Genomic DNA, 24,134 nt, shown 5'->3' on the forward strand with positions numbered 1-24,134 from the left:
GATCAAAACTATAAGTCTTGATTTCTAGTCTACTTATACCTATGTCTCGGACTAGGATATAATGTGTAGTTGAGACTTCAAGGCATTCATTAATTGAAGACGAAGAACTATTAAGAAGATCTTGTGGAACTTCATCAACAAAAGTTATGCGGAGACTGAAACTCATCTATCACTCGGAAGTCTATTTCTACTCTATCTCCTATTTGAGATAAAAGTCGTATAGCTATATAGATTTCATATTATACACATTTGATAGTTCGAGCTGAGTGTAACTCGCTTACATATCTCTCGAAATATGTATTGGTAAGCTTTCGCTTTAACCAAGTTCATCTTATATTCTTGGCGAAAGTCAAAAGATGATCATGTGAAAATCGCTCCGGGTAACATCTTATATGATTTGTGTGAGACGGTCATTTGATGTAGACTCGGAATGTTTCGTATTGATTATTAAATCACTTGAAAATTGCAGTGAAGCTAATAATTTGTGTGAGACATCTATTATCGTTTTCTAAGAATGTTTCAGAAACGTAGTTTAGAACACTTAACCATAATTGGATTATAAGAACAGTATGTGTACTTGCATATGTGTTGATCCAAGACCGGTGTAGTATGCATACCCGTATGCGTACTGGCGAGGTCAGGTAAAGTCCGGGAGCTGGAGTATGCGTACCTGTGCGCGTACTGGCGAAGCCAATTGAAGTCCGGGTACTATAGTATGCGTAATTGTACGCGTACTGGTTACAATTGAAGTTTGGAAGTATGCGACAGTATTTAATACCTGTTTGCATACTAGCAAACACAGTCCAAGTCGGCTACATAGGTATGTGTACCTGTTTGCATAATTGAGTGGGTTATGTTCTAGAATCGGTTGTGCCATGAAATAATACATTTATATAATAAGGAATGCAATCTTTTGCAAACCGTCACTATAATGTCCGTGAATTAATTCGAGTGAATCAAAACGATTTTGCTTCAATTGCGTCTTGTATGCTTCTACGAGAATGTAAACAATTGAACAACTCTATAAGTAGTTTTATTTAAGTCATTTGAACTGGTTGTGGTTAAGATAAATAAGGTTGATATGAAAGTGTTCATATGGATAACTTCTCTTAACTGTTGTTGAGCCAACTTGGTGTACACGTTTAGGTACAGTTATCCATATCTAAATGAAGATAAATTTCATTTGTGTGTAACAAGCTAAATTCGATCTAACGATTGAAAGATACTGGAAATTACAAGCTAACTCTAGTAATTATATTTCTCCATTTGTTGTGTCCTTGTAATCGAACATCGGTGATCTAACAAGCTAACTCTAACAATTGTGATTCAAATCTTTCTTACAATGAGAATGATATTAAAAATTACAAGGACACAACAAATGATTTGTCTCTTTTGTGTAAAAATCAGGATCATCTAGAAACCGTGTGCATAAAGGTTCAAGGAAAATCTTCTTCTGTTAAACCAAGGTTTTAGAAAAAGCAAAGGAAATCTTCTAAGAAACCTACATCTTTTTCGAAATAGTTTTCCAGAACCATTCATAGTTTGCAAAAATCGTTAAACAAGGTGTTCGGAATAGTGCTGGAAAGCAAAGATTCTGAACTTGATCTTTCATCCTTGAATAAAAATCAAAAACAAGGAATAACTATGTTTTCATCCTCTCATAAGATACCACCCCGTCTTGTATGGATGATAAAAATTACAAATTGTAATTTTGTCAAAGGTTCTTCTTCTTTTTTCCCCTTGAAGCAAGAACCATAATCTTCTAGAGGGTTGTGATGAAAATTTCTGTTGGTGTTTTTCCTAATTTATTTATAGTTTTATTGCTCTACCTTTGTTTATTGAGTTAAGAACCGTTTTTTTACATAAGCGGTTTTCCTAATAAGACTTTTTTTTGGGATATCCAGGATTCTATTAAGGTTTTGGTCAAAGGTCTTTTTGGAAACTTATCCCACATATTCCTTCTTTTTAAGTTGAAGATTTCCCTTTGATCAGAGCATTTCATTTATCTATTTATCATGTCTCCATCAAGTATTTCAAGCAAAGAAAATGATGTCTAGACTGTTCTTTTTCCCTCTAAGAAAGTTCGTTTCGACTCTTCTGATAGTGAGATGTGCTCGGACAAACGCGATTCCTCTTTTGATAGGAATCCTTCTGTCTCTCATTTTGATAAGCTTTCTTTAACCATGAATCTCGTATTGGAACAAGTGCACGCCTTGAAGAGTGAACTCGAATCTTCTTCCAAAAGACTTGAGGAAAAGATGGATAATCTTGAATCCAGTATTGATCTAATTGAAGATGAGCTTGAAGATTATAGGGAGTATGAGAAGAGTATTCAAAGTAAGTGAAACTTTCTCTGGTTTAGGAACTGTTTTTTAATTATTGTCTAGGAAACTTCTTATGAGAATTTATTCTTGTGTTTTAAGAAGGATAACTAGGGTTTGGAATAGAAATTATTGTGATTACACATAACTATTGCTAACGGTTTCCATCTTGAAATACTTTTAGATTTATTTATTTAAATTCTAAGTTATTTGGAAGATGATTTTGCAGTTTTAATCTTTATTGGTTTTATATATTGTAAAACTTGTTATGGGATATGTGTGTTTACATCCGTGAACTATTATTGTTCCATATATGCTCAAAAGTTAAGTCTATCATATGTCTCTTTGCAAATATTGATGGAAGACAAAATGAACTTATGTTTACAAAGATTAAGTCTATTATATGTCATTATGAAAGTATTGATGAAGAATAGAATTAATCTTTGTGTATTCCGCAGTAATGGTCTTTCCCTGATCCACATCTTTGTGAAAATACTGTGTTGCTCCATAAGGTTTCTTATGTTGAGCACTTCCGATTAAATTAATCATTTCCTTTGGGTTTAATTTAATTGAGATTTTTGGATACAAATTCATGTTTCATGTGATTTGTTAATATCCAAAGAATCCTTCTTTTCTTGTAAAAGTAAGAACGCTTGTTCTTTCGGGAATGACATTTTATGAGGGAGAGTTCTTAATTGAACTTATGCTTAATTGCCAAATCTTTGTGGGGAGTGCCGTTGTGGAATATTATAGTAGTTTTCTTGTATCTTTATAAACTCCTTGATGAATACACTAAGTTTCGACTATGTGAAATCATCGAAACAAAGTTGATATGTCCTCTTTTGGTCATGAAGTATCTCTATGGAAATTTCATTATGATCCTGCTAGTTTTCGTACCTTTGCTAATTTATATTAACAAAAAGGGGGAGAATTATTTTGTAGTTCACACTACATGTTCATATGGTTTACGGATCATTATGTAAGGGGGAGTAGTTTTCATTGTGAGATGAAGTATTGACTAAGGGGGAGTGATACCTATCACCGTAGTATTATTGTCAAAGTTGTGATATAATTGAACTTTGATGTTGTGGAATAATACTATGACACTATATAACAATGATTGAGAGCATCTATTTTCTCATTGTTATGGATCTTCAAAAACTATGATGCTGAGTTGAACACGTTCAGAATCACTGGAGTACTTGGAAGTGACGAAAGTTTTGAGTAATGTTTAAAAACCAAGGAGACCAAGCATTTGGGTGAGAAGCTACAAAGTTTATTTATTTTGTAATCCATATATATTGACAGTTTTGTCACTAAAATTGACAAAGGGGGATATTGTTAGAGCACTTCTTGGTCAAACTCGCAAGAGTTGCTATCTCAAGCTTGTTTGTCCAGTTTAGTAATCAAAACTACAAGTCTTGATTTCTAATATACTTATAACTATGTCTCGGACTAGGATAGAATGTGCAGTTGAGCTTTAGACTTCATGACGTTCATCAATTGAAGACGAAAAACTACTTAGGATAGATTTTGGTACTTCATCAACAAAAGATATGTGGAGACTGAAACTCATCTATCACTAAGAAGTCTATTTCTACTATATCTCCTATTTGAGACAAAATTCGTATAATTATATAGACTTCATATTATACACATTTGATATTTTGAGATGAGTTTAACTCGCTTACATATTTCTCGAAATATGTGTTAGAAAGCTTTCGCTTTAACCAAGTTCATCTTATATTCTTGACGAAAGTCAAAAGATGATCATGTGAAAATCGCCTGGTAACATCTTTTATGCTTTGTCTGAGACAGTCATTTGATGTAGACTCGAAATGTTTTGTATTGATTATTCGATCACTTGAAAATTTCTTTGAAGCTAATAATTTATGTGAGACAGCTATTTTCGTTTTCTAAGAATGTTTCAATGGTTGAAATGGAAGCTTAGAACACTTAACCATAATTGGATTATAAGCACATATGTGTAATTGCATATGTGTTGATCCAAGCCCGGTGTAGTATGCATTCCCGTATGCGTACTGGAGAGGTCAGGTAAAGTCCAAGAGCTGGAGTATGCATACCTGTTTGCATACTGGCGAAGTCAGTTGAAGTCCGGGAATTATAGTATGTGTACTTGTACGCGTACTGGTTTCAACTGAAGTTTGGAAGTGTGTGACAGTATTTAATACATGTTTGCATACCGGAGAACACAGTCCAAGTCCGGCTACATAGGTATGCGTACCCGTTTGCATAATTGAGTGAGTTATGTTCTAGAATCGGTTGTGCCATGAACTATACATTTGTATAATTAGGAATGCAGTCTTTTGCAAACCGTGGCTATAATGTTCATGAATCAATTCGAGTGAATCAAACCGATTTTTGCTTCAATTGTGTCTTGTATACTTCTATGAGAATATAAACAATTGAGAAACTCTATAACTAGTTTTTTTTTTGAGTCATTTGAACTAGTTGTGGTTAATATGAATAAGGTTGATATGAAAGTATTCATATGGCTAACTTAGTTTAACTATTGTTGAGACAACTTGGCGTATACTTTTAAGCACGATTATCTATATCTAAATGAAGGTACATTTCATTTGTGTGTAACAAGCTATGTTCGATCTAACGGTTGAAAGATATTAGCTTGAATTTAGCTAGGAGTTCATGTAACAGTGGATATTTATCAAACCCTGATTTGAAGACTATATAAGGGAGAACTCTAGAAACTGGGAAACCTAATACCCACACCTCCCGTGTGATACTAGTTGCGACGAGAGTCGATTCTTCTTTAACCTAGGTTTTTCCTAAAACCCTCATAGGTTAACGATTTGAAGACTTTATCGGAATTGTGAAGCCTGACCCAACTATTTTCTCTGTAGTTAGATGTTCTGATCTTAATTTATACTATCGTGATTGAGTACTATCTTCTCTAAGATTTGCTCGAGATTTTTCTCCGATAGGTAAGATAAAAAGAAGTCACAAACATCTTCCTCTTACCGTTTGTGATTCCACAATATCTTGTTTCGTGTCCATATGATTAAGATTATTGTGAGGTGATTGATAATACTTGGTTGTTCTTCGGGAATATAAGCCCGGCTTATCGATTGGTTTCTGTGCACCTTGAAAACTCATAGGTATTTCTGTAGGAGACAGATTTATGTATTTCAATGGACTTTTCTGTGTGAGACAGATTTGTTTATCAAATCTTCGACTTTGGGTCGTAGAAACTCTTAGTTCTGGGTGAGATCAGCTAAGGGAATCAAGAGCGTAGAGTCCTTCTGAGATTCAGATACGTAAGGAGCGAAACTGTACCTTGATCAGTGTCAGATTGATTATGGCTCAACTGCATTCCAGTCTGAAGTTAACTTATAGTAGCCTAGTGTCTGTAGCGGCTTAATACAATGTGGTGTTCAAAGTTGGACTAGGTCCCGGGGTTTTTCTGCATTTGCGGTTTCCTCGTTAAAAAAATTCCGGTGTATGTGTTATTTATTTTCCGCATTATATTTTTAATATAATTGAAATATCAAGAGTTGTGCGTAAGTTCAATCAGTTCTTGAATCAGGCCTTTGGGTTGTTGATTGAATTGATTGAAACTTGGATATTGGTTTGTGATACCGTCCAAGTTGTTTCTTATATTAATCAGGCTCACGGATTTATATCTGTTTGATTTTATGATTACATTAAGAAACAGAGATATAACTCTCTGATATACTTTTCTAAAGATTGAGTCTGACTATCTAGTTGATTCTCTTGAAAGCATATTGGAGTTAGTCCATAGAGATTGCCGAAACGAAATATAGGGTGTCTTTGTTAGACTCCCTCTTTTTCACAATACACTTTGTGTGATCGTCTATTGATAATAAATAGATACATTACGACGACAAAGTGTTCACTTGATAATAGGTACGGTAATAACAGAAACCCTAGACAAGAAACACACTAGGTTAGTTAACTATTTTTTCTTGTCAAGGCATTCGATTAGACTTGAATGCACCCCATAATGCATTCAAACAATTCCATACTTTACCAAAAAAAATCAGTCAACCAAGAACACTTACAACATGACACAATTATCTCATTTTATTGCATCAAAGGGAAGATATACAAAACTTTCCCACTTGGGGATTTACACAGACTTGTTCCTCTTGAACCAAGCCTTAGCCTTACAAAAAAATTCTCAACTGAGTCTCACAATCTCCTATGTAAGCCTGACGATTTTCCCATGCCTTATGACTATTTATACAACAACTTTACTAGCCAAAAACCGTGGACAACTGTTGCAGACGCATGGGACAACTATCTGTCTCATAAAGCAGTTCTGTAACCGTCATGAACTGTGCCAACTAGGCCAGTTTCTCTTCAAACTCGCGCCATCATCCAACACTTGTTCTTAAGTTGTTATGAACCTTCTCCCACACTTATAAACTTTCTTCATAACCGTTCTATGTTTTCTCGCGTGTTTGGCATGCTTGTGAAATCAATAACCAACTCTTAACCGTCACTTGAGCCATATTGCACAACTGTTGCGCTTTACTGAACTCGGCTTTTAGATTGCAGCATTGTTATGCTTTACTGGACTTGGTCTCCATATTGCACAATTGTTGCGCTTACTGAAGTTGGCCATTTCTTTAGCTCATTCTGGTTATATATGCGCCATATGCTTCGCTTAGACAATTTGCTCAATAATAGCAATGTCAATCATGCATTACTAGTGTGTTTGCATTATTAAAGTTTTGACCAACCTTGAACTAATGCATAGACCAACTCTTAGCTTATTCTACCTTCTTGCATCATCCTTGAGTTTGGGGCAACTTAATTCCCTGGATATGCCTTAACGCCAACATCGCATGTTGCATCTGAAAACTTGGTCATGTCTTGCCAATCCCTCAATGAAGATTCATCGTGTCGGCCAATAAGCTTCATTACTTAGCCAATGTCCTTTAAAGTGTAGCGCCACTTTTGCGCATCACTGACCTTGTAGGGTCTTGCTACCTTAGCACTTGACAGTCTATGCAGTAATGCACAACCTTTGTGCATTACTGACTTGGCCATCCAAGATGTAACGCGCAATCATTGTGCGTCACTTGCCTGGCCGGTCATAGTTGGTTACTAAACTTCATGGCAGCATGGTTTGTCTCAGAGTTTTTTAATTAAAAAGCATGTGATGCTAAATTAAGAGGATTCATCCCTTTTTCATTCCCATTCATGGGTCAGAAAGAAGGTACTTTTTATCAGAATTTTGTAGCATGCCAATCGTCTTGGGCTGCAGTTTAACAGTTAGTCTGAGTGAGTTATATCAGTTACATTCTTTTTATCTTTCTTATATTTTCCTATTTTCATACATGGCTTGCTCATGCCCCTAGTTCTTTAGGATGTTAATGAATGATGCTTCAATTTTTATAATGTCAACCTGGCTATTTGGTAATGTATCTTTCTACGACTAAGTTAACTCTTTGTTTACTATATTCCCGTTTGGAACTTGGAATCTGACTAACTATCCATCATATTACGTCCTCTAACTTCCTTTGCCGAAATTTGAAGGTTTTCATTGTACGTTTGGCTAATACATGATTGTTGTAACTTACTAACTTCAATGCACCGTATCGACTTTGAACGTCCAATTATTGTTAAGATGAAGATGATTCAAACATATCACTGCATATAAGGTGTATGAAAGGCAGGAACCATTCATACTGAGGCTACTGTGAGTGTTCCTTGGTTTGTTAACAGTTGCGACGATAAATTGGTGGACACTAGAAGACGAAATTACATGAGCATGGAAAACTAGTTTGAAACTTCCCCATATATGTTCCCTTCCCTTCATTCAACTTTCACCTATGTCATGTGCATGTGCATGTGTAATACATAAATCAAAATCACTAAACACCCCTCCCCTGAGATTACTTCTAGTGCCCTTTATCTTGATAGAGTCCTAGTCTCTCAGGTATGGCGGAGTGTCCCCTATAATGAGAGGTTGGCTTGTTTCAATGTACATTACACGTGAAACAAGCCTATCTTTTTGAAACGGAGGGAGTAATATTTTTTTGTGGATCAGGTAAAAAGAAAACTACGAGTCAGAATTATTTTTTACATGTAAAATGTGGAAATGAACACAGAACACAAGAAAATGGAAAAGAGGGAAAAATGAAATATTTTAGGTTGTTTCACTCTTTTATCAGGAAAAAAACAGTATTTAGGCATGAGCCAACCAACTCAGCCATGCCAAAAAAAAAAGAGGACCCAACTATAAATGAATCTAGGTTCCAGAGCCGTGTAGGATGATATGGTTAAGCTGCGTAGTTTTCTGCCCAGTCCATAAGTTATAGTATCACTTAAAGAGGAAACAGACCTAAACACCCCTTCATCTCGAACAAGTAAAGTTCAAAATCATTTCCAATGATGTGCAGCAGAGGAAAAGAATATCATCAATTTCTGAATACTAAAGCAGGCAGCTAGAGTGCAAGACACAGTTCCATTGCTTAATGTCTCAAAAACTTTAATCCAACACCAAAAAGGCGCGACTAGTGTAGTTCAGCTGCAGAAAAACCCATAAAAGACTTCACAGAACATAAACAACAGGAGGGAACAAGTACCACTGGGATACTGTTTAGCAAGGTGTATATGATTATATAGACTAAAAACATAACCAATGTAAAAAAAACACTCAAATACATAGCGCCGACATAACAATGGAATAATCTTTTCAGTCTTCCAATATCTACAGTACCAGCAAAAGATAAGACATTGATAACAAATTAAAAGGGTGTATATCGATTACGAGTGTAAAAAAAAGAAATACATAAACATTTTGATATATCTAGTACTATTTAAAATATTCAAGAGTACAACCGTAATTACTGCAGGAAGATTTCAAGAAAGTGTCAAAGAAAACAACTACAACTACTTACCTTACCTTCTCCTCAATGTTCAAGTTAATCACCACTATCCAACTTGATACAGTATTCAGGCTTCTCTTCTTGCAGAATTTCAGATGGACAAATCTTGCAATAATTTCAGAAAGAGAATTCGGAACCTTGATACCAGATGCATTCTGTGCAACAAAATTCAAACACAAGTAGAGCAAGAGCAGGGCATATGCTATGACAATTAACCCAAAAATGTCGGCAGCATGAAGTTTAAAAAATCAGTACCATAATTTGTATGACTGGGAAAACAGAAAATGGGGTTGGATAACACAAAGAGGTGACCAGAAATCAAACAGGTAAAGTTAAAAGTCATTTCCAATAATGCAGCAGAGAAAAACAATATCGCCGTTTACTAAATACTAAAGCATCAAGGGCGCAAGACAAAAGTCCATTGCTTAATGTCTCAAAAACCTAATCGATTAGTATGATTAGTGTAGTTCAGCTGCAGGGAAAACCCGCTAAGGACTTCATAGAACATAAAACAGAAAATAGCTTTTCTAGAACATAAAGAAAGCATTTGAAGACCCCCAATTCCTCAAGCTCTCATGGCTTAAAATCCTACTTTGTTACAGTAACATGTACAACTAAATTTCCGAATTCCAGACAAGTAAAACCATGTAAAGACTAATTAGCAAAATCAAAATCTATATAAAGCCGGACAAAAGAAACAACACACCTAGCAGACACAAGATACACAATATGAGTTTTTCAAGATAATAACCGATACACACAACAGATGCTCCTGCTCGTGCCACTGCAGGTCGCCTAGCCTGATCATGCCCAGATGGTCCAATCTGGCGTGAAGTATCTAATTGACGACGTTGAATTGGTTCCTTCCCTCGACCATACAGTTGTGCACCACTATTACTATCCCATTGCCGATCAAAAAAACTATTACTATCCCACTGCTCAAGCAAAACCCGGCGACCCATAACCCCATTTTGATCACTAAACCCAACACCAACACCAGCCTGTGCACTATTACCACCATGATTACGCGCATCATTCTTCAGGGATAAATTTCTAGTAGAACCATTAGAACTAGATTTCAGCTTATTACTACCATTACCACCATTAATATCCCACTTAGAACCAGACTTTAGCTTAGTACTAGCACTACCACCATTTATATCCCCCTGATCCAGAAAACCCCGACAGCCAATAACCCCATTTCGAGCATCAAACCTAGCACCAGCTCGTCGACTACTACCTAGACCATTACAGTCCTTATTCTTCAGGGGTAAATTTCTAATAGGTTCATTAGAACCAGATTTTAGCTTAGTAATACCACTACCACCATTAATATCCCCCTGATCCGCAAAACCCCGACGACCAATAACCCCAATTTGAGCATCAAACCCAGCACCACCTCTAGGACTACTACCTACACTATTACAATCATCATTTTTCAGGGGTAAATTTCTATTAAGACCATTAGAACCAGATTTCTGCTTATTACTACCACCACTAGCACCATTAACCCTTTCACAATACAGGGGATGCCCATAAAAATTCTTAATTGGATTTTTCAAAGCTTGTATTGCTCCTTCAACAGTTTTATACATGAATATCGCAAATCCGATTGGTTTCCCAGTCTTTTTATCAAATCCACATGGACCTTGTTCAATTTCTCCATATTTAGAAAAAAACTTGTATAATTTTAGACTATTAATTTCAGGATGAGGAATCACGTTACCTACAAAGATCTTCCTCCTTAGCATTTCCTCTCGAGATGAATTTCTACTCACAACCATTTGCAGCTGAGGTTCTTCAGGAGGAGAAGCTAAAATACAAGCAGTCATTTGTATTTGTTCTCTTAAGGCTTCAGTAGCTAGTTTATGAATTTCTTCAGTGAATTTCTTGTTTTCCGATGAAACTGAACGAATGATTTCGATTAATTGTTGTTTACTAATTTGTTCAAGAAGTTTTACCAAATCTTCTTCTAATTTTGCTTCTTGTTCTTGTGAATCTATTTCTGGTTTTGTGTCTTCTTCTTCATAGTATTCTTCTGCTCTTCGTTTCTTCGCCATTGATGAAGTTTGGGGGAAAGTTTGGAGTTTTCCACAGGAATTAAAATTTTGGAAGGGAAGGAATATTTGGGGATGTTGAAATGAGAATTTTGGGGTGGCCTACGAGATTCTAGGGTTTTATTTACGTATGGAGATATGCGCACAAATGAAACAACTTGAGTCGTTTGATTGGACCACTGGACCGAGGGTAGTCTTTGGTGAGGTCACATGGGAACTCAAAAGGTTGGTGCCTAGGGCTGCACACGGTTCGGTTCGGTTCGGTTCGGTGCGGTTATAGGTAAAACCGTTCAACTAACCGTGTTCGGTGCGGTTATCACAATTGAAACCGTAGCCGAATTGTTCAGTATTCGGTTCGGTTTTTAACCGCACCGATACTGTTCGGTTACGGTTCGGTTCGGTTTTCACCTATACCCTGCACCTGTATATAAATATATTCTGAAATTCTTAATAAACTGATACTACATGCCATACTTAAATCTTGATAATATAACCATAGTCTACAGATAACCAAAGTTGAAGTTCACAAACAAGTTAGCCAAAGTCTTAATTCTAAAAGATAACCAAAGTCTGATGAAACGAAAGTTAAAAGAAAACGATGTTGCCAATAACATAAAAAGACTGCACTCATCCATTTGATCTTCATTTCTCAAGTTAACCAAAGCTAAAAGACTGCAGTCCATCCATCTCTCAAGCCAATCTCCTTAATCTTCATCCTTCCTCAAAATTTCTGCAACAAGAAAAACAAGAAGAAATAAGATAAGAGAAACTAACAGATAAGAAGAAAAACAACAAGAATGCAAAGAAGAATACAAACACTTGGCTGAATATGAATTATGATTGCTGCTGTTGTTGTTACAGCAGGTGAGAAACTAACAGATAAAAGAAGATACACTCATTCAAATTTCAGGTCAAAAGAGAAGGGATTCCATTACCATCTTCAATGTTGGAATTGTCATCAGGTACGTAGTCACATAGGAAATCAAGAGAGATAGGTTTCTGCAACCAGCTTTGCGTACAGAGAAGTGCTTCAACTGTCCTGGCAGATAGCGAGCTTCTCCATGGAGATTCCAGTACTGAATGCAGATTCCGAAGCAACGGAGGACACTGGTATTGCTAAAATATCCTTTGCCATTAGTGATAGTACCTTAAACAACCACAACAGCAAAGAGTTTAAGAAAATGAATCATCACCAAGATCGTGGTACTATTAGCCTGCCACCATGCTAGTTTAAGAAATTTATTAAAAGAGTTGATTAAGCAAATACCTTATACTTGGTACTATTAGCCTGCCACCATGCTAGAATATCAAACTCCTTGGTAGATGCTTCACAGTCATCAAACAAATACCTTTCAAGCTCTGACTTTTGAGTATTGTGAACATTCATTCTTCGCCTTTTCTTCCTCGACTCAAGCATATCCTCAATGTTCTCTTCTTGCACACAAACAACCATGTCATCAACACCAGCAGCAGATGTTGAGCCAGTACCTAAGACATGAGAACAATCAATAGTAAGTAATGATGATAAAAAAAATAAATAAGCAATATTAGTAATGAACTAATGATGATCAACAGTAAGTAATGATGTCACCTTCCTCTGCATTGGCATTTGAATACATGTTGTTGTACTCATCATAAAGTTTTCCCATATCTTGTTTCACAGCTTTCAAAACAGTCGTAACCCTAAAATCATCTTGCTCATACAAACATTCAAGATCAAATTTCAAACCAGATTCTTTCTCTCGAGGATCAAGCAACTTAGAAAAATACATCACAGAGTTCATATCTTCATATTCCCCCCAATATGCGTTGTACTTTTTAAACATCATTTCTGCCATCTTAGAAATATGAGGATCTCGGTTTCCTATAGCTCTAAGAAGAACCAACTGTTCATGTATCAATGCCAACTGCCAAAGAAATTCATGTGAAGTAACCTGAACTGAAGCTGAGAACCTAACAGTAACATCAAAGAAGATTTTCAAACACTTAACAAGACACCTAGCATATGACCAGTCTGCAGCATATGGAGCATGATGACGATGAGGTTTGTTCTTTTTCTTAGTATTATTCTTTTTAGACACATCTACTTCACATTCAGATTCACTAGATGAACTATGATAATATTCTTCATTATCAATTACAACAATATCAGCATCAGTATTAGGCAAAGCTTCACATTCAGATTCTTTGAAAATATACTTATCTCGAAAGCTCCTATCTTCTCTTTCTAACCTCTTAAAGACTTTTTCATAAGGAATGGCAGCATCAAGCATCAGATACGTAGCATTCCACCTGGTCTTCACATCTAGGAAAACCATCTTCTTACAATCAATCTTCTCGAGAGCAGCACATTCCTTGAATTTGGCCACCCTAGAGGGAGAGCCGGTAACAAACTTGATAACTGATCTGATCCTTCCAATGGACTTGTGATACAACAGCACAACATCTTTGACAACAAGCGCAAGAACATGCGCAGCACACCTTACCTGGAAGGAATGAAACAATAAAAGCACAGACAGTTCATCAAAGAATTATTTTCTAGCTAGTTCATCAAACAATAACAGAATGAAAGAATCAGTTGCAAGCACAAAGATATACAACAAGCACAAAGCAACAAGTACATTATAAAGAACTCATGGCTATGCAAGATTATATGCTATCAACCTAAAGAATTTTTTTTCATATTGAATCAGTTTCAAGTGTCATAATGAATAGAGCCAAGAAAAGTAATTATACCTGCATGTACTGAGATCTCACTTTTGCTCCGGTCCAATTGATGACACTTGTTTGAAGATACTCAATTGCCACACTATTTGCACTGACATTGTCCAAAGTCACACCAAAAAGATCTTCTAGCCCCCAATCCAGCAAACATTTCTCAAGCATTTTCCCAATATCCACTCCAGTATGACCCTTGATCAAGCAAAACAGAATGATCCTCTTTTGAAGCTTCCAATGGATATCAATGTAGTGCACTGTCACACACATATAATTGAAGTTGTTTGGAGAAGTCCATGTATCAGTTGTGAGAGAGACTCTTTGTTTACTTTCCTTGAAGTATTTCTTCAACTTCTCTTTCTCATCTTTGTAGATGATTAAAAGATCTCTGTAAATTGTCATCCTGCTTGGCACCTTGAATCTAGGCTCCAACTGTTCACTGTATCTTCTAAACCCTTCTCCTTCTACAATTCTAAATGGAAGTTCATCTATGATGACAAACTCAGCCAATCTTCTTCTACACATATCCTTGTCATAACTTACAACAACCAGTTGTGATGACTGTCCTGGTCTTGGAGGTGGAAACATCAAATTCTTCTGACCCTTCTGCTTCTTGTTGGGATTCTGAGGGCATGTGCCTAAATGTGTCTTCATGCTGGAAGTGCCATTTCCTCTGCTATGTGCTTGCAATTTCTTCTTACAATGCTTACACTGAGCTTGTTCTTCACTGAGCCTTACAAAGTCATTCCAAACTTTTGATCTAGTTTTCCCCTTCTTCTTCGGTACAACCTCAGGTGCAGGGTCCTGTGTAGCCTGCTCTATAGCTTGTGTTTCTTGATTTGTAGCATCAACTTGAGGTGTTATTGACAGTGTCACATCAGTAGACCCAGATGCAGGGGATGGAGAGGGAGATGCACTTGCCATCTTGCAGCTTGATAATGAAACTGAACTTGATCCAATCATTACCCTGCCAAACAACCAAAGGTAAACAAGTTAGTTCTTACTTCTTAATACAAGCATTCATATTTCTTAAAACAATCAAGTTAGTTCTGAACTTGATAATGAAACTAACTTGATTACCATAATTTGAATCAATTTCTAATTGAAGCTGCACCCATTGGTATCAAGGTTGGGTTCATCCTAAAAACATATTCCTAAATCCAATGAAATTACAGATCCATGGTCTTTCTCAAATTCCAACTGCACAGCTGTTGCTTTAGTCTTTTACTTGCATTCAATCACAACAGATATAAGAAATAAAATTAAAAGATACTGAAAATGCAAGATAGTTTCAATCAAAGACAGAACTACTAGTACTAATAACAATGGAGCTAGTAAAAGAAAGATCAACAAAACAAAAGCGACCCTCTGCAACTAAATGAATACAGAGACAAAAATCAAACCAGTAATCATGAACCCAACTTTGATCTCTCCTCTTGGACTCCAATGCAAAATCTTAAATATAACCCTAGCTAGATTCAACTTCTTCTCCTACTGGACAAGACTACTAACAAAAACTATAAATAAAACCTAACCAACAACTCCTTCATCATGAGTAGATAACTAGTTAGTAGTTACCTGTAATCAGACTCCTTCCTTCCCTTAACTCAAACTGAATGATAATAGTTTTCAGACTCCTTCTTGAGTTCCTCCCCTCAACTCAACCAAAACCTAAAATAAAAAACCCATGACTGTAATCAGAAAAATAAGATTTGACAAAAGAAATTGATTGATAAACACAAAACAACAAGCAAACCATTTCGAAGAAAGAAACTCTAAGTCCTAACAGAAGAATAATTAAAAAAAAAACCCTAGAAATTGAAAAACAAACAAATCAATCGAAACGAGAATGAGAAATAGAACAGGGGATCTATTTACTTACTAGATAGAGCCAAGGAGGTGGTGGTGCTCTTGATGGAGGTGGTTTAAAAGATCAAAGTGGTGGTTCTACTGGTGGTGGAGGCGACTGGGGTTTCAGACTGAAGAGCGAGAGCCGAGAAGAAGAGAAACGAGATGAAAACTTCTGAAAAAAATTAGGGTTCCGAAATATATATGGTGTAGGCTTTAATGTAGACGGTTAGGATTAATCAAGATAAAAACTAATCGACGGTCCCTATTAATCGGTTTTCCGGTGCGGTTATCTTGCGGTTATGGGTAAAACCGTACACCGAACCGTAGATCTAACGGTTATTAAAATGAAAACCGTCACCGACCGTTAGATTATCGGTTCGGTGCGGTTACGGTTCGGTTATGCGGTTATCGGTGCGGTTACGGTTATCGGTTCGGTTTCTGTTCAGCCCTATTAATGGTGCCCTAACCTTCCAAGAGGTCATCATCTAGTCAAAGTCTATACGGTTGAATCTCTGTCAGGTCATTATTTTCCTTAGGCTCTCGTTTATTTTATTTGCCTTTTATTTCCTTGTAGTTTGGATAAACAGTATTGTTTCTGCTTCTCAGGCAGGAGAAGTCACGACAACCATGTTTTGCTTCATAAAAAGTCATTTTTCTTATTTTGGAACGCTCTGGAACTTTATAACACATTTAGATGTTAGAAGTTGGAATCGGAATCAAATATGTTTTACTTCACAAAAGGTCAGATTTTTTTATTTCTGAAAGTTGTTTTGAAACTTTATAGCGCGTTTGAATATTAGAAGAAGAAATTAGAAGCAAAAGTCAAAAGCAAAGATATTTTATTTCACTAAAAGTCACCTTTTTTTTTTTTTGCTTATATAAGTTCTTTTGAAATTTTACACCAAAACAAATTTCTTGATTTTTAACTTCGAAAAGTCGAAAAATTACTTCTGAATGTGTGCATCCCATTCCAAACGCATTATTGAACACCCAAAATTAATTTTTTGGTTTTTGACTTTTAAAAGTCAAAAAGTTGCTTCAAGATATATTTATCGAAACACTATTAGCGCGTTTGGATGCACATCCAGAAGTAGCTTTTTGACTTTTAGAAGTCAAAAACAAGAAGTCAGTTTGGGTGTGGATTCTCAGAACGATTTCTAGGAGCAAAAAAATCGACTTTTTACGAAACAAAATATTTGGACTTTTGACTTTTGTTTCTGACTTCTACTTTTGGAGATGCAGAAGTCATAAACAGAATTGTATCGAAACCGGCTATATAAACAGTTCATCTCTAGGATTACCCATCCAACCACGGTGTAAAGTTTTTACACCGATCAATTAACAAATAATTGCGTGCAGTATGGTTATAAACATCTAATCAATTAATTTAACCATGTCATGTAAATGGCAATGCACGCGGTAAAATTGACATGATGGAAGAGAAAGAATCCATTAGTGACATACAGCAAGTAGGTTTAAGTCGCTATTGGTTTCAGTTGTTATATTTGCCTTGGAATTGACAAATATATTACACCAGTAGTCTTTTAAAGCTGCAATCAGTCTCGTGGTCCATATTTACTTTTTACCTTAGAAGAAGATAAATGTAAAACGCCAAAATATCAAAACCAGACCAGACCCTAGTTAGTAACTTCGCGAATGATTCGCGAATCATTCGCGAATTTTTTCCGTATCACGAATTTTACCGTCTTATTCGCGTACGTTTGCAACTCCGAACCCAAGTCGCGTATTATGTGTCATTCCCGGATTATTCGCGAACCGTTCACGAATTTTACGTATTCCGAATGATACGTCCGCTTAATTCGCCATAAATTCTTTAGCTTTTACTTTTCAAAGACTCCACTTTTTGGGCTTTACTGCCTTCCGAGCATACACGACCGTATATTAGACGTGTTGTAATTTTTATGAAACAAAAACGACTGAAGAGATTTGAAGGTGAAGGTGAGAGAGATCTCAAACTCACTAACCAAGCATCTAAACCACCATACGACGTCCTCTTGGATAACTAATGTTGTATATATTATTAATATCACCATATTAAGTTTATTTTTTCTTTAAATAACTCACACATATGCATAAAAATTGGTCTATGACCTTATAAATACAAATTATTTGTTATCTATAGATACCGAATTTTCAGAGCCGAACTCACATTTATAAATCGAATTATACACGTACGTGTGCCGTTCCGAATTACTGACGAATCACGTCCCGTTGACCGAATTTTGGACCGAATCTAGATTTTACAAAACCGTATAATACTGGTACGTTTACGGTTCCGTACGTTTGCCAAATCCCGAATTGCTAACTAGGGACCAGACACTGAACTTGATTAGGTATATGAATTACCTACAAACATTTTCCTTTGTGCAAAACTTTTCTTTACACATTCGTCTGCTGTTGACCAACAATAGAAATCTAAAGCCCCTAGGGTCTAGTCGTCTAGAATTTGCAAGCTCGCTTGAAACGTCGCCAGCAGCTCGATTCAGTTGCAAGAAAAAACGGAACAAGGAAAAGCTCCAATATATAACACAAACATGGGAAGACAACAATGTGTTAGAAGATAGAACATATTCATAACCACCTAAAACCGCATCCTAATAGTCTAAATCGATACCAGTAACTGCGCTCTGGATTCTAAACCTAAAACCAAAACGTCAGCACTGGATAGTAAGCAACTACATGATTTTCGGAGAAGGATGATTAAAAGAACAAATAAACCCACAACAAACATGATAAACAAGCCAAGTTTCTTAAGATAATAACCCAAACCACGTCTCTTAGCAGGACCATCCCCAGAGGGTGCAATCTGGTATGAAGAATTTGGTTCATGACTCTGTGGATTCTTGAAAGCAGGGTTCATTATAGGAGCTGGATTCTGTCCACCGGAAGCAAACAGAGGTTGAACGTAAGGTTGCATAGCACCATTTTGAGTATTAAAACCAGCACTAACACCAACACATGGACTTAAACCACCAACTCCATGACTCATTTTTTGCCTTTGATCAGTAGCCATTTGACAATACAGCATATATCCTCTAAATTTCCCAGTGTTCACATCAGACCCCAATGGACCTTCTTCGATTTTCCCTTAAGTTCTGTCAACAACAAATTTACACTGTACAATATCACCATAAATTGAGAAAATCCCATTGAGTTGATCTGATGTTGTTTCCCAGTCTAATCCATGAACAAACAAGTCACAATGAGCCGGATCTTGATCAGCTCGTTTGCGAATTTCTTGAATGATTTCTCTGTTTTCTGAGGATATTTAGCAGATTATATCAATTAGTTGTTTTTTACTAAATGGTTCAAGAAGTTTTGTTATATCTTCTTCTTCATCCTCCTCTGTTTCTCTTTCCTCTTCCTCCTCTGTTTCTTCCAACTCTTCTTCTTGTACTAATGCATCATCTAGTTTTGAATCCATTTCTGGTTCTGTATCTACTCCGTCTTCAACCCTTTGTTTCATGGCCATTGATTGATGAAGTTAAAGCAGAAGTTTGGAGTGAACTGAGTGAAAAATGATAGGTATGAGCTGATTTTGGTGTTCTATAGATTTGAAATGAAATTTTTATAGTGGAAAAAACTAGCAAACTCATTTTTTAATGAAATGATTTCACATTAATAAAAGGTATGTAATCAAAGTTATCCATGTTCACAGAAATGGCAAATATGTAAGTGGGTTTGATGAAGCAATCTCTACTATAACGCGGTAAGGAAACTTCTGAGTAACGTGGTACAGTATTTAGTTTAAGTCGCTGTTGGTTCAGTTCAGTTGTTATTTTTGTCTTGGAATCGACATTTTGTGATTTACACTCAACAGTCTTTTAAGGCAAACTGTTTCACGGTCCATATTTAGTTTTACCGTAAAGAAAATGAAACAAGAGAGAATAAATGAAAAACGCTTGTAAAAGTAAGACTAGGAAATGGAGTGGTTGGTTCCATGAAGTTATATATCCTTCATTTTCAGCTTTATAAAGTTGCAAGAAGAAAACCAAAATATCAACACCAGATGTTACTTGTTTCTAAGTCCACTGCATAAATAGAAAATGAGGAAGTAGCTTCATTTGCCCTAAAGTGTTTAGTATTTGGCTGTTATAATCAACTTAAATGACAGTTCGATAGATAGATGGATATATAGTGAAAATGACTAACACCACAAGACATTCTACCAAAAATACAATAAGTTCATGGGGTCAAAACTAAAAACAATGTACACACGAGTAGAAAACTCCGGATAAAAGAAACAACTCACCTACCAGGCACAAGGTAAACGACATGAAAATTTTAATGTAATAACCGAAACCAAATCCTAATGGACCTCGTTCAATTTCCCCAATCTTGGAAGAAAAATAGAACAAGTGTAGCTTTCCTACAAAGATTTTCCTCTGAGCAGAATTTTTCATCACATTCATTTGTTGTTGATCACAACTTGCCTACAAAATAATTTGTTTTTTTTGGTACAATTGAAAGGTGGATTTTTGTATATACAAATTGTCCAAGGATGACAATTTTTGTATACATAATGGTTCAAGATGTTTTCTCAAGTCTTCTGCTTTTTCTTCAATGATGAAATGGATTTTGGTCATTGTCACATTAGTGGTGCATGGGTTGAAGTGCACCATTTGATTTTAAGGTGCCAAATAATTAAACGCCACAACTTACGAGAGACAATTGATATTGTCCAGCAGGCCTCCTACTGTAGTTAAAATGGAGAATTTCTAAGCTAGACACATAGCCAGCAGCTCGATTCATGGAAAATCTGACTTCGAAATAACGTAGAACATGGAAAACGTAGAACATGGAAAAGTTTCAGTAACAAAAAATGTGGGTGATAAACGATTGAAAAGGTGAAACAAAATACTTTTTGTTTCAGAATAAGCAATGTGTTGCAACATATTCATAACCCCTAATTACCCGTCATAATTGTTTAAAGTGTGACACAAGTAACTACGGTCTCGTTTCTAAAGCTAAATACTAAGCTCAGCAAACAACATGATCAGAGAGCAATGACTAAAAGAAAAAATATACCCACAACAAATATAATAAACGAACCGAGTTTCTTAAGATAATATCCCAAAGCAGGTCTCTTAGCAGGACCATGTCCAATCTTGTATGAAGAATTCAATTGATGACTTTGTGGATTAAAAGAAATGGGTGAAAAATGATAATCTGACAATCTGGGTGTGAACTGATTTTGGTGTTCTATAAATTTGAGATGAAAATCTGACAATCTGGATGTGAACTCATTTCTATAAATTTAAAAATGATAATCTGACAATCTGGGTGTGAACTGATTTTGGTGTTCTATAAATGATAATCTGACAATCATGGGAAAAGACTACCAAAATCATTTTTATACTATGAAATGATTTCATTTATAACACGGTAAAATTAACATTGGGTGGAGTTGTCAAGCTCAAGTTGAGCATCTACTACATATGCTACTAGTAGGTGTAGTAGGGTGTTTTATCCTGGAGATATCCGTCTTGTGAGGGCTATAGCATCACTCTTACGGAGATATGAGGAGCTCGTCCGTTTCATCAAATAGATCACTTCCATTATAAAGAAGCTAAGTATCAATAACTTTTGCTTATTTGAATTTTGCTTATTTTTGATTATTGCACCCAACGCCCGTTAGGTGAGCGACCAATTTCTACGACCTTATACTTGACAAACTGTCCTTCCTAATATCCAAGAAGCGGGTTCGGCATCCAACTATCTGTAAGTGAAGTAAAATGAACCTTTCCAAAGAAATGAGGTCCGATTTGCACAAACAACCCACCAACACCTGGAAGTATGTTTGTAATTCTACCCACATTGTCCACTCATTGACGAGATACTATTAACCAGACCCACTCATTGTCCACCTTTACAACATAGCCAGTAGTACGTTTAGTTTATGATTATAACAGGCTAGTAGTATTTCCGAATTTAAATACTGTAGACATTTGAACGTCAGGTTGCTAGTCATGCATGGATGAAATAAATGGGCAAATGCTACTTGTTCCTATGTCCATATATTGCATAAATAGTAAATGAGGATGCAGTTCGCATGTCCTAAATTTATTATTATTATTATTTTTATTTTATTTTGAGAAATACCTGCTAAAATGTTTAGTATTCCTATGCTCCACTTAATGACAGATCAATAGTGAAAAAGACTAACAGCATAAGACGGGACCACGACAGTCTATTTCACAGTTTATGTGTAGCAAAGGAAGTTCATCTGGAGTGACACCCAAACAAGACGGAAAGAAAAAAAATCACAATTAAATCAAACTACACAGCAGAACTGATTAAAGGTTTGGAACTCATATCTTAAGCTGATTGTGCAGCAGTATCTGGAGTGCTACTAGGTTCAACTTTCCTCAACATGAACCCATGCTTTGGTAGTGAATCGTCATCGTCATGATAAACATAAGCAAAACCACCATGCCTAGTAACATCCATTCCTTGCATTTCATCTTCAGATGAAATTCTCAATAACTCGAGCTTGTTTAGTATAAAAAACAATGGACCCATTGTTGCACTAACCCAACCAGCAATAACTAAAATCTGAACAATATGTGCTGCTAATAGTTTTCCACCACCACCCATGAACAAACCGTAAGGTCTACCAAGAACACCACCATTATATATCTGAGCAACATATTCTTTCTTAGCAAATAAAGCGGTAAAGATTATACCCCAAGTACCACAACCACCATGTAACTGTGCTGCTTCTAACGGATCATCATATTTGAATCTCTCAGCGAGTTTATTGCATCCGATTAACACCCCAGAAGCAACAAATCCACAAATAATAGCTGCCCATGGTTCCACAACAGAACAACCAGCAGTAATGGCAGCGAAACCACCCAATAAACCATTACAAACATCTGTAACATTCCAATGACCAACTAATAATCTTTTCCCAAACAAAGTCGTCAACGCCGCGGTACAACCGGCTAAAGTAGTAGTAACAGCAGTTCTACCAATAGCGCTCCATTGCCCATAGTAACTTCCACTTTCACCATAAGGTTTCAAGATTGTAACAAACGAACCAGGGTTAAATCCATACCAACCAAACCATAACAAGAAAGTACCCAAAACAACCAAGGAAGCGCTGTGACCTTTAAGAGCAACAGCCCTCCCTGTATGATCAAATCTACCAATTCTCGGTCCTTCAATAATAGCACCCCATAAACCAGCAATACCTCCAACCATATGAACAACACCGGAACCAGCAAAATCAATAACCCCAGAGCCAAATAGCAAATTCCCATCAGTTCTTGATGCACTAGCCCAACCATCAGAAGACCAAAACCAATGAGAAACAACAGGATAAACAAACCCAGTCAAAAAGGCAGAGTAAATCATATAAGCAACAAACTGAGTTCTCTCAGCAATTGAACCACTAGTGATCCCTGCGGCAGCAATTGCAAAAGCCCACTGGTAGAGAAAATAGCCATAATCAAAACCTGGTGCTGGAATTTCTTTAAGACCAAAGAAGTGTTTACCGATAAACCCATTAGAAGGAGTACCATAAGCAAAAGCAAAGCCAAAGAGATAATAAAACAAACCACCAGCAGCAGCGTCTAGAACATTAGTAAGCATTATATTCATCGTGTTTTTAGCTCTTACTGAACCTGCACATAACATAGCAAATCCTAGTTGCATAGCAAACACTAAGTATGCTGAGAATAAAAGATATGTTGTGTCGATTGCAAATGTTGCGTCTACAAATTTTATTGATACTGTATCAAATGAAGCACAGATATATGCTGCTGCTGCTGTTGAGTTTACAGCAGAACCCAACAGTGGTGCTAAATCTGTTGCAGAACATAACGCTGACGCCATGATTAATTATTACTGAAGAAGAAGAAGAGAGTTTTTATCTGATGAGAGAAAATTTTGGGTGAAGAAATGAATCTTTAGATCTCCTTACTTATAGAAAACATTTATATTTGACTTTTTCTTCTCTGTAGAGTCTGGATACGGAATCAGAATCTACCTACAAGAAAACATGAGGCTACTTTGGTAATAAGAATAATTAATTTTCTTTATTTGTTTGGTTACTGCCGTGCCGTGGGAGGAAAACATTCATTCTCTCTGGTCTGGTTTGACTTAAGTTTACAATTTGTCTGTATTTGGTAATCCGAGAATTTTCTAGTTTTGAATTCAGAACTTATGTCTTCCCCAGGAATTAATGAACCCTCGGAAACAAAAAGGAAGGACTGTAAAACGATTGGATATTATACTAAAACTACCTTTTGATGGACTTTCTG

At 36.2% G+C, this 24,134-nt stretch overlaps 1 protein-coding gene across 1 annotated transcript; it reads right to left on the reverse strand.

The window, feature by feature from the left end:
• Window positions 1-21,920: 21,920 nt before the first annotated feature.
• LOC113286961 (ammonium transporter 1 member 1-like) lies at window positions 21,921-23,785 on the reverse strand. The gene has a single exon (XM_026535614.1). It carries the CDS (start codon window positions 23,704-23,706, stop codon window positions 22,186-22,188), a length of 1,521 nt encoding a protein of 506 aa, XP_026391399.1. The 5' UTR covers window positions 23,707-23,785; the 3' UTR covers window positions 21,921-22,185.
• Window positions 23,786-24,134: the final 349 nt, after the last annotated feature.

The sequence above is a fragment of the Papaver somniferum genome, chromosome 6 (assembly GCF_003573695.1).
Source record: "Papaver somniferum cultivar HN1 chromosome 6, ASM357369v1, whole genome shotgun sequence".
NCBI classification, from domain to species: domain Eukaryota; kingdom Viridiplantae; phylum Streptophyta; class Magnoliopsida; order Ranunculales; family Papaveraceae; genus Papaver; species Papaver somniferum.